The following is a 12,341-nucleotide window of genomic DNA, read 5'->3' on the forward strand; positions in this document are numbered from 1 at the left end:
TTAAAAAGAAAATTATCTGTAATGTCCACAATAATGACATTAGACCATGCACAGTTATTTGCATTTTCCACAAACCTTGAGCTTGCATGTTGCTGTTTTCTCAAAACCTGAGATGATAGAGACCAAATGATAATTTTTCTGTTAAAATAAAGTAACCTAGTCTATTGCTATCGGCAACAATAGCATTTAATTTATGGAAACAGAAGAAAATGTTTTGGTTGGGTTTACCACCGAGGTCCCTCAGGAGAATCCTCATCGCCACAGCGGTCCCTAATTTTCTTGCTGTCCTCTTCAGTGTTCTCAGATTTTAAGGACTTGATTGGCCAGATTTTAATGGAAGTTCTGATGATGTCCACCCACTCGAGGGACGAAAACCCATTTGCCAGCCTGACAGCCACATCCCAGCCAATTGCAGCAGCTGCCCGGTCACCTGACAGAAATCTGATTCTAAACACTGGCTCCAACCCAGGAACAAGTCCTATATTCTGTAATGTGGGCTCCTTTGGTTCCAGCTCTTTATCCAGGTAACTTTGGGTACACTAGAATGTTGATTTTGTAAGTGTTGGAAAGGGTGAGCCTTAGGCTTGATTTACACTTGAAAGGTAGATTGACATAACAGTAGCTCAAGGAGTGTGAAAAATGACACTCCCCTTACGGAGCCATTCCGGCTTAACCCCTGGTGTAGACTCTGGTAGCTCAACAGAAGAATGCTTCTGTCAACCTCGCTACCACAAAGCAGTGGAGTTACTACAGTGACAGAACAACCCCTTCCATTGCTGTAGTGCCTAACTATAGGGTTACAGCGGCATAGCTACAGTGCCATAGTTATGCTTCTGTAGTGTAAACAAATCCTGAGTTCTTGCATTTAATATCCTCTGCTTCATACGGGCTTAGAAATGCCACAAAAGCAGCAAGTATAGACGATTAAAAATATGCTTCATCCTGCTGCACCAGCATGTTCTTCCGCCTTCTTGACGACTTCCGTGGTTAAATGCACATTCGGTAATTAAGGCCAGATCCTCAGCTGATGTGAACTGTTACAGCTCCATTCAAGAGTAATGGATATAAATTAGCCATCAACAAGTTCGGGCTTGAAATTAGACAAAGGTTTCTAACCATCAGAGAAGTGAAGTTCTGGAGCAGCCTTCCAAGGGGAGTATTGGGGACAAAAAAAATCTAACTGGCATCAAGACTGAACTTGATAAGTGTATGGAGGGGGAGGTATGATGGGCTAGTCGACAGTGGCATGTTGCTGATCTGTGGCAGCAAATATCTCCAACAGCCCATCATGGGACACTATATAAGACAGGCTCTGAGTTGCAGAGAATTCTTTCCCAGCTGTGTAGTTGGTAGGTCTTGCCCATATGCTCAGGGTCCAACCAATCCCCATATGTGGGGTTGGGAAGAAATTTTCCCTCATGTCAGATTGGCAGAGACCCTAGGAGTTTTTTCACCTTCCTCTGCAGCATGGGGCATGATCACTTTCCAATTTAAACTAGTGTAAATGGTGGATTCTCTGTGACTTAGTCTTTAAATCATGACTTGAGGACATCAGTAACTCAGCCAGAGGTGAGGGGTCTACTGCAGGAGTGGGTGGTCAAGGTTCTGTGGACTGCACTGTGCAGAAGGTCAGACTACTAGATAATCATGGTAGTCCTTTCTGACTTTTGGAATCTGAGTCTATGAAGTAATTGGAGCCTCACTGACTTAACCCAGGTGAGGATCTGGCTCTTAACTGTTAAATGTATAATCCAAGCAATGAAATCGATACATAGTTTAAATATTGCAAATAGCCTAAAATGAGACTCAGTAGGTAAAAGCATTGTATGTGATGCGTTATGTGGAATATTCATATACTGATGGGTTAATAGTAGTGGGGTGTTTCTGTTGTTCATTTTGTCTCTCTCTTGCCCTTCTTCTATGTATCCTAAATGGCTGCTTTTTTTCCTTTTCCCACTTCAATTGATTTAGTCTCTATGGGACTAGTCCAGCTCCTAGTAACCATTTCTCAAGCCATGTGCCAATGACTGGTTCATCTGTTACCCCACCAGCCAGTTCACTTGCCATCACATCTGTGCCTTCCATTTCTGTCAGCCCTCATCTCACAGCTGCAAGTCCTTCTGGAGTCCAGCCCTCCTCTCCGAGGTACCACCCATATACCGTAACCCACCCCTGGGGCTTTTCAGCTTCTCAAATCCCACGCTCCTTGAATATCTCCATCCCAGCTAGCTCACCAAGTCCTCCAGTCATGGCTACCAGTCCTCAAGCTGTGCCAGTCAGCTCATCCAGACAGAGGCCCACAAGCATGGGCCCACCTTTGTCTACTGCTTTGCCCGGTACCTTGAGCAGGCATTCTTCTTTCCTAAACAGGATTCCATCTAGGTAATTCACAAACATAAACAGTATCTATTACATGTGCAGTGCAGGGTGTGGTGCATTCATGCCGTTTGGAAGAACTAGTCTCTGTGCTGAGCTCACTCTACTTACCAAGCGTTGATTTTTCTGTTGGTGTTGAGCTAATACGTTGACTTGCTAACAAGCCCTGGCTGCTGAAGTACTAAACCTTTTTCTGTCGGTATTTGATATTTAACATAATTGGCATAAAGGTAGCAATATCGTTATATATTTCCCCTTCCTTTTATTCTCCTTTCCCTCCCCCTCACTGGTAAACTCTCTTCCTTTGGTTTAAATTGCAGTTCAGTCACTCATGCTGGATAGTCTATCAAAGAGGTCTCCTGCTTTGTAAATAACTTGGTGTAGATCTTCAGTTGGTTTGTTGAATGCTCTTGCTTGCTGGAGTATGTCAGATTTGACAGATTTAAATGATAGATTAGCATCTCTTTGTCAGCAAAGACAAGTACTAACTACTGTGCTGGCCCTCTGCTAGCTGCTTCCAGGATCCCCCCACCTCTGCAGGAGGGAGAAACCAACAAACAGCCTTTTTGGTGCTCTCATTTTGCTCTGCAAATGCTGTGGTTCAGTTGAGCAGCTCAGAGCTCTGATCTTTAATATTCAGTGAGATAGAAGGGCTTCCATTTATGCTGTAATTTTTCTAAAGACTCGTTTACTTCATTAGTTGTGTATGAATGTTTTTATTTTGATGTGAATAGCTCACATTGATTTTTCTAATGTATTAACCATTGTTTGCTGCATGTTTAGGATGACTTTTGACAGATAATTTATAAAGGAAAACTATAGCAGTTTTACTTTTCCTGCTGTCTTTTCATTTTTTAAATCTGTTTTGTTCTCTGATGGCCTTTTTTGCTTTTGTTGTGGTAGTATATACGACAACCCTTTCTCCCTCCTCTTCCTTGCCGTTTCTGATGTGTCTGGGGACAGTAGTGATGAAGAAAATGAAGATGGTGATTTTTCTTGTGTCCAGTTTGGGTCCAGGTATTGGAGAAATAGACTGTAACTTGCATGTTTGGGTGCTCTAGGAACTAACAGTTTGTGGAGCTTTAAGCGTTCTTCAGTGGAACCTTGGAAATAAGTAAAGGAGGAGATAACTTGGACAAGTCTTAATGGGAGATGAAGGATAAACATACATAATGAGTCCTACTCAGCCAGTTCTTTTTAAATAGAGATGACTCAGAATAAAGGGAATGTTAGTCATGTTGCCCTTCTGGTTTAATGACCACAAAGTCTGAAACAGCCATGTAAGTGGAACTCCTTACTGGATGCATGATATGAGGAATATTGCTCATCAAAAACTACATCCTTTAAAGTCAGTGCTAACTCCTGCACAAGCCCTTCTTCTGAATACTTGAAAATGAGGACAGAGGTTAGTGGGGAGTAAAAGACAGAGCCAGATCCTCAACTGATGTAAATTGGTGCAGTTCCATTGAAGTTAATGGAGCTACAGCAATTTACTCCAGCTGAGCATCTGTCGTCTAATCTGTGACGCACGTTACGTGATTCTCAAGTGCACAAGTAGAAATCAGCAGCCAGTGGAGATGAGGTGGTGAAGACTGATAGATTTGGGACAAAGTTGGGGAGAAAGATAGCTTAGTGTGAATCAAAGACATGGCCATCCCATTGTGAATTTCTTCAGTTTATATAGCACTGAAATACATGACAGCAAAATGAGAATGGATATATTCACTGCATGTGGAGGTTACCCATTAGCCTTGCGAATATATTATACTTCGTTGAATATTGAATGGGCTAAGCAGGAGATGCTTCTAGGAATGACGATGAAGGTTAGGATCTTCTGTGTATGTGTAGCTGGAGAATAATAACAGCAAATGGCTGAACGGGTATCACAATCTCTCAACTTCCTTTGAAACATTTTTGCTGTAGGGTGCAACTTCTGAAATGAAAAAAATAAACAACTTCCTGAATGCATGTTGCTCAGTTCTAGGTGATCTGTGTTCCTGGTCTGGCCCTGGTGATATTGGTTCCATTATTCTCATTAAAAAAAAGTCTACAAGAAACATATTTGGCATCTATTCTTTTCTTTTGCACTTAGCCAAATTAGGAGATGGGTATGGAAATAGTATATGGGAAGCATGCCCTTTGGAGAAGGGGAGTTCTTTGGAAAACAATAGCTCTATAACATTTCTAGCATATTGAATACTTTACACCCATCTTCAGTTTCCTGACCCAAGCTGATGGTGGCCAGCTGCTGATTTGTCTTAGGATACTGTAAAGGATTCTTCATAGCAATAAAAATCTAATCATGATGCTTGCAATGTTGTGCTTATTGTCTTGTGTATTCCAGATAGAGTGCTTATATCTTGAGTATGACAAAGAGCAATGAGACTTTTTAAAAGGAGAATTTAGTCTGAATATTAATTTTAAAAATTCTTAAATTAAGGGTATCTAATTAGGATTTGAAGTATCCTCCCAAGAGAAGCGGGTGGAAGCACCCACTGCTTGGGACTTCTAAAACTAGACTAGACACAGAACTGGAAAGTGCCATGTAGGGAGAAATCCAGTCCTGCACAAGAGTGGAGGAAAGTCCTACAAGACTTTTCCAGTTCTTATGTCTGTGGTTGTCCATGGTGGAACATTAGAACATAACTATTGTGACAAAGTTAAAAGCTGTAGATTTAATAAATAGTTGTTGGAAGATTCTCAGAGAGGTGAATTGAATTAACTCCTATCTTCCAATCCACACTGAATGATTTCAGGAGAAATATTTTATTCAGATTAAAGTTTTGCAGTTTGTGTACAGGGAATTCTGTATTGTTTTCACCCTTTGCATTAATTTCCAGTCTTACACTTGTGCTATAGAAAACGTAGCCAGATGTCAGTTAACACAATTTGTGCAGTGTAATATCTTTATGGGACTGCCACACTTCAGGTGGCTTTGCTGGTATGTTATGTCCTGACGTTCTAACTGACTGTAGTGGAATATCAGTTTAAAGTATGAACATGACAATTTAACGTTTATGCAACAACTTTCATTTTGAAAGTTCCAAAGCTCTTTGCCTGTGTAATAAACATATACAGCTGTGCATAGGAATCATTTCAGCCATTGCTGAAATGAAGTTGCCTATCAAGTAACTAACCTTGGCATGAAAAACCTTTTTTGAAAAGAAGTTGATATTGTACAAATAAAGGTGATTTTCAGGCAGGAGGTGAGAAATTCAAAGTACAAGAAAGAGACTACATGGAGAAAAGCATTTGTATGTGTAGTTTTACGCTGGATCAAAGCTTGAACCAATAGCGTGTAAGTAGGGCTAAACTGGTTATTGGGGTGGAGATGTTAGCAACGAGAGACAGACGGTATGTCTATACGGCAAATAAAAACCATGCTGGCCCATGCCAGTTTACTCAGGCTTGTGGGGCTGTTTGAATGCTGTGTAGACTTCTGCATTGGAGCCTGAGCTCTGAGACCCTCCTACTCCACAGGGTCCTAGAGCCTGGGCTCCAGGCCAAACCCTGGGTCTCTGGGTATGTCTACATAGAAGTGAAACAGCCATGCAGCCTGAGCCCCATGAACCCAATTCGGCTGGTATGGGCCAGCTGCGGGTTTTTGTTTGCTGTGTAGACATACCCAGATACGCTGAAAAATGGCCTTGTGAAGAATAGCTGTTTGACCACCCATACTGAGAGTTTTTATTTTAACTTTGTTATATATGGTGATTATATAGTTGTAAACTACTTTTATAAACAGATTTGCATGTTACATAAAATTGCCAAGTATAAATTGGAGAGAAAGAAAGACTTGGGATAGAGGATCAAGGAGAAAGAGGTTCTGTTCCTGGTTCTGTCATGGATTTCCTGTGTAACCTTGGGCAAGTCACTTCATCTCTCATTTTTCATGTCTGTAAAATAGAGGGTGGTGATAAATGTCTTTCCCAAAGCAATAAATATGAGACACTATCAGAGATAGAGGTATCAAAAAGGAGGTGCTGGTATTAGTTGATAACCTAAGGCACCACATGTTGTTGTCAGGACCAGGTGGTATATCCAAGAATTCCGACAGAACAAAAGAATGCAGTGTCTGGGCTGCTAATGAAAACAACCAGTCTCCTAAAAGTGAGCTGTTGTATTGGAGGGCTGGAGGGAAGTAAATGGGGAACATATCTTAAAAAATAAAACATGCAGCCACCAGAAGCCAGTTTACTTACATAAACTTGCATTACTTATGTATGGATTTACTTATGGGGAGGAGGAAACGACTTACACTTCTGTGATTCAGAGAAATACAGCCCAGTAAACGTCGCTTCAGTCCCAGCCAAACTATGTGAAATTGTAACTTAAAAATAAAATTCCGTTGCATGATATAATAGGGAGAAACTGGCTTGGCATCTGTGACTGATTATATTAACCAAATGTGTGTGCTCGAAAAATCTGAATAAAAAATTTTACAAAAAAAGTGAGATTGTGGTTGAATTTACAGTAGATGCTGAAGAGGGAATGTGAAGCAGCTGTGTGGAGGGGTTTTGTTACTTTTTCAGTGTTGCTGGTCAGATAACTTGGGAACCATAAAAAAGAGTGCAGGAGTAGGGTACAACTAGCTAGAAGCATCACTGCTTGAAGACTGGCTGCTTCACCTCTGTAATCCACAATTTGAGGATCAGTTTTATAAAGGCCTGTTAGCGTTACATGCCTTTTACTATCTGTCAAACATCTGCCCCGTCTTGATCCCCCTTTAGGAATTGCATTAGGCTGCTTGCTGAGCAAGCAGAGAATGTGAGTCATGTGAGAATACGCTCCTATCCCAAGATCTGGACAAAAACATTTAGCAACTTCTGCTCAGGTCACACAAACAAATTTACTTTTACAGGTCTTGTCTGCATGAGTGTGGTGTGTTGGGATGGGGTTTTCTGCTACAAAGAAGTTGTTTGCTAGAGAAAGTTCGGAGCATGCAAGACATTGGTAGAAGAGGGATATACATCTTGATTTTCTTTTTCTCCTTTTTTTTTTTTTTTTTTTTTAAGTGTGGGAGGCTCTGCTGGAGCAAGTGCTTGTGATTCCTGCAGTGACCATTTCAGCATTGAAACTTGTAAGGAGACAGAGATGCTGAACTACCTCATTGAGTGTTTTGACAGAGTTGGAATAGAGGAGAGAAAAGCACCAAAGGTATTGTAGAGAAGGGTAAAGCCATATTTGCAACAGCACTGAGTCTCAGACTGTATTCTCTTAGTTTACGTTGCCCAGAGGGCAAAGAGAGTTTACAGCAGATAGCTCTATAAAAGCTTTGTGAGAAGTTTTGTTTTGTAAATCTCACTACTGAGATTCCTATTTGGCCTTTCTAAGTTTGTGTTCAGAACCCCTATCTGTGTTAGTTTGATATCTGTAAAATTGACATTGTTTTGGGGACTGACATGCATCTATCTATTCCTTTTACTTTGCTTTAAATTGTTTATTACACATAGAACCACATCTCTAAGACCAACAGTCTTTGCTGTTAACATAAACCTAAACTTCTCCCTTGTAGACAACAGTGGAATGGAAAATATTTAGTTCAGCTCATTAAATGTAATCTGAAGAATCTTCAGCTGGAAATATGCCATCTATGCCATCTGTTTGCTTAGAAGTTGTTCGCTGCATTTCCTATGTCTTATCTATGAATGTTTTCATTCTGCATTAAAATGATTTTTTTATTCTTCTTAGATGTGTAGCCAGCCAGCAGTTAGCCAGTTACTGAGCAACATCCGATCACAGTGCATTTCCCATGCTGCTTTGGTCCTACAGGGATCCTTAACACAACCAAGGTGAGTAAAGTTGATGTTGATCATGAAATAGACACACATCTAACACAGAATTTGTATATCTACAGAAGTAGATAAAAATTGAGTAAAATCTGCTACAGAAATGGGACACCTTTTCATTAAATATGTATAGTATGTACCATTACATACTTACAAAATGGGAAATGACTGCCTGGTAAGGAGTACTGCGAAAAGAGATCTGGGGAGTCATAGTGGACCACAAGCTAAATATGAGTCAACAGTGTAACATGGTTGCAAAAAAAAGTGAACATCATTCTGGGATGTATTAGCAGGAGTGTTGTAAGCAAGATAAGAGAAATAATTCTTCCACTCTACTCTGCGCTGATTAGGCCTCAACTAAAGTATTGTATCCTGTTCTGGGCATCACATTTCAGGAAGATGTGGACAAATTGGAAAAAGTCCAGAGAAGAGCAACAAAAATGATTAATGGTCTAGAAAACATGACCTACAAGGGAAGATTGAAAAAATTGGGTTTGTTTAGTCTAGAAAAGAAGACTGAGAGGGGACATAACAGTTTTCAAGAACATAAAAGGTTGTTACAAGGAGGAGGGAGAAAATTGTTGTTCTTAACCTCTGAGGATAGGACAAGAAGCAATGGGCTTAAATTGCAGCAAGGGTGGTTAGGTTGGACATAAGGAAAAACTTTCTAACTGTCAGGGAGGTTGAGCACTGGAATAAATTGCCTACAGAGGTTGTGGAATCTCCATTGTTGGAGTTTTTTAAGAGCAGGTTAGAGAAACACCTGTCAGGAATGGTCTGTATAATACTTAATCCTGCCATGAGTGCAGGGGACTAGATTAGATGACCACTTGAGGTCCCTTCCAGTTCTATGATTCTACGATTGCAGTGGCTCAGGGTTTGTCTATATGGGAAAATATACCCAGTATAAACGAAGGTGTGAATTTAAACTGCTGTAATTCTACCAATATGACCCTCATGTGGACACTCCTATTCCAGTTTAGGAGTGTATTTATCTAGTTCAGTTTATGTCACTTGGAAAGAAGTTTAAGCTAAACCAAAAAAGTCACATTTACTCTGGAGTAAGTGTGTCCACATGGGGATTTATATTGGTAGCACTTCTGATATAGACAAGCCCTAATTATTTAAAGGGACAGTGTCATAGTAGAACACTGACCTGATTTTTTTTTTCCAATTTGTTAAAATCCAAGTAATTTACGAATATCTATTCAAAACAAATTATTCAATAAGCTTCTCAAAAATGTGAGCCACCCACTTATATAGATGAACAACCCTAAAATAACAACTGTGTTTTTGTGTGTAATAGAGAAAAAGGCACCATTCAGTTTCAAGTTCATAGGGTGTGCTTACAAAGAGTAAGTGTTAATTTGGAAAATACTACTATGACTTCCACCTTTCCTTAAAGTTGGAAAAATGAACAGGTTGAGATTAATGAAACAAACCTAGTGCTTTTGCTTCACTGGGATGAGTCTACCAAAGGATCTTTTCAGTATAGAGAGGTAGAGGGGAGAACCAATTAGTTTAGATAGGACATAGTTTTCTTCAAACCACATTAGACTAAAGTGGGGTTTTGGCAGCAGCATCCCCTGAAGGATTATCTTTGTACAAGGACTTGGGGAGACTTGGTTAGTTGCTTCTGAAAGAAGTAATTGTCTCAGTTATGACAGTCCATTATCTGGGTATATCAGTAAATGTGAGAACAGTTGTTTTTTCTGAAAGATGTCTCTCCCCCCTCCCCCACCCTTTTTTTTTTTTTTTTTTTTTAATATGAATAAAGGTCTTTGCAGCAGCAGTCTCTGTTGGTACCATACATGCTGTGTAGGAATCTTCCATTTGGCTTCATCCAAGAATTGGTGAGAACAACTCACCAGGATGAAGAGATGTTTAAACAGGTAAGAGGCTTGTTCAACATGCAAGTATTAGCATACTCTACAACTTAGAATTATCCGAGGGAGTGGCTGTCCAACTCTTTGTTCTGCAGACCACATTCTGAGACCACAGTTTTGAGAACTATTGCTCCCTGGACTGGCAAGTAATTAAGCAATTGGAGGAGTTTGCTGTCTCTCTTGTTTCACTTGTTAAAGGGATTCAAAAAGAATGACTGAGCTCTGTATGAAGTTTTACTCAAAGTAAGCAAATCTATAAATCTATAGATTTGTTGTGTAAAGAAGATTCTGTAATAAGCAGCACTTTTTAATGAAACATTGAAGCATACTACCCGAATTGTTTTTGCATACAGTAGTATCCCATTGTAAGGCTTTGTCTTGGACTGTCACTTTTCAGAGCATTCTATCCAAATTTCCCTGATCCATAAAATGGCAAACTTCCCAAATCACACATGGAGAAATGTTAGTTTTTGTCCATCTTGTCAAGGACAGATTGATTAATAGTTTGCATCTATAACACTTTCACCCCCAAGGATTTATAAGCACTTTTTGAATATTAATTAAGGCCTCACAACACTCCTCTAAGATAGGGAACCATTATTATCCCCCGTTAGAAATGAAGACACAGACAGTGTGTAAACAACTTGCCCTAGATGTCAGGGTGGGTCAATGGGAGAGCCAGAAATTGGAATCCAGTTCACCTGATTCATAGTCCTGTACTTTAATTACTAGGCCACACTTCTGCTTCACAATTTAATGCCAAAGCAGGTCAGTCAGGTTATTACTGGCTCTAATTAGCGCACCCATGATTTATTCACAGCAAAGCAGCACTCAGAATGGTATGAAATCTCAAGTATCTTTAGAACATGGTTCTCAAAGTGCAGAGAAGAAGATTTGCAGAGGTACACAGCAGGGCTGGGGACAGCCCCCATTGAGGGCAGGGAGGGAGCACCACGCTTCCAGCCCTGCTTCACTTCCAGGCCCAGCTACTCCCCCATCCCCGTTTCTGCCCCCAGCTCTGCCTTTAGCCCAGGCCCTGCTGCTGAGGAAGCCTTGGGTGTCCTGTAACAGAGGTGGGGCGTGGACAAATTGTATACTAGTAAGGGGGGCGGGGGCATGGCTGGAAAAGTTTGAGCACCACTGCTTTAGAAAATGTAGAGAAATTCTTACCTTGTATTAACGTCTGAAAATTATACTGATATAAGTGAGGAGCAAATGCATCAACACCAATAGGAACTGGCTTTTGGAAAGAAGTATTTGATCACTATGAATACCTCTGCTTTTAATTAACATGTGCACATGTGAATGAGAGTCCAGAAGAAATATTATCATTCCTGTCTGGAATTAAATATCAATTTGCACAGTTAAATTTACATTAACTCTTATTTGGGCTCTTATGATCAAAGAGTGCTTCGACCTGGAGTGTGTTTAAGATACTGTGGGTATGTATACATTGCAACTGGGAGCCTGAGTAGACTCTCAAGTGTTAACTGTACTCAAGCTAGACACTCAAGTTCAGATCCATAGGGTTGGGCGGGCTTGTACTCAGGTGGCTAGCCATGCTATTTTTAGCATTACTTGGGGGAAATTCTGCACCAAAAAATATAAAAATTCTGCACACAATATTTTCAAATTCTGCACAATTCTGCATATATTATTTGTCAAAATGGCACAATATAATCACACTAGTTTCAATTATTTTTGGTAATTTATTTCAAAATACCTGTCAGCAAGTAAGTCTGTAACAATACAGACATCAAAAAAGATACAGAAAATGTGTTTTGACAAATAAATTCCTTACTAGGCATATTAATACAGAACTCGGAGTAATAATTCCTTTAAACTACAATACAGGACATGCATCTGAGGAAGTGGGTATTCACCCACGAAAGCTCATGCTCCAAAACGTCTGTTAGTCTATAAGGTGCCACAGGATTCTTTGCTGCTAATACAGGACCATATTTCCCGCACCCTTCAGAAGCAGTGCAAATGCTTGGGGGAGTTGGGGTAAAGGAGGAGCTGAGGGAGAGGGAAGTAATTGCTTGAAAGGAGCCTGGGTGTGAACGTGGAATGTTGTTGGGTATGGGTGACAAGTATGGAACAGGTTTTTTTGGGGGTGGGGTGGGGTGGGACTGTTAGGGAGCTTCCCCCATGCAGACCCTGATTGACCCTAGCCTTTCCCATTCAGTCAGGCACATCTGCCCTGTCACCATATGCCCCTGCACCCCTATGTGTCCTTGCACCCCCCGTCCATGGGTCTCTCCACTCCCTGTCCCCATGTCTCTGTGCT

The 12,341-nt window shown here is 40.6% G+C and overlaps 1 protein-coding gene across 5 annotated transcripts in view; it reads left to right on the top strand.

Moving 5' to 3' along the window:
* UBE4B (ubiquitination factor E4B) overlaps window positions 1–12,341 on the top strand; it is a 62,807-nt gene that overhangs the window by 26,135 nt on the left and 24,331 nt on the right. Inside the window, exons 6-11 of one of the 5 annotated variants that reach the window (XM_050931935.1) lie at window positions 296–524; window positions 1,972–2,382; window positions 3,280–3,393; window positions 7,392–7,533; window positions 8,068–8,168; window positions 9,943–10,057. In XM_050931935.1, coding sequence (XP_050787892.1) covers window positions 296–524; window positions 1,972–2,382; window positions 3,280–3,393; window positions 7,392–7,533; window positions 8,068–8,168; window positions 9,943–10,057 — 1,112 coding nt within the window. Of the gene's footprint in view, window positions 1–295; window positions 525–1,971; window positions 2,383–3,279; window positions 3,394–7,391; window positions 7,534–8,067; window positions 8,169–9,942; window positions 10,058–12,341 lie in introns of those variants that run through there. The other 4 variants (XM_050931936.1, XM_050931939.1, XM_050931937.1 and 1 more) reach the window with 4 other exon arrangements.

The sequence above is a fragment of the Gopherus flavomarginatus genome, chromosome 21 (genome assembly GCF_025201925.1).
Source record: "Gopherus flavomarginatus isolate rGopFla2 chromosome 21, rGopFla2.mat.asm, whole genome shotgun sequence".
NCBI classification, from domain to species: domain Eukaryota; kingdom Metazoa; phylum Chordata; order Testudines; family Testudinidae; genus Gopherus; species Gopherus flavomarginatus.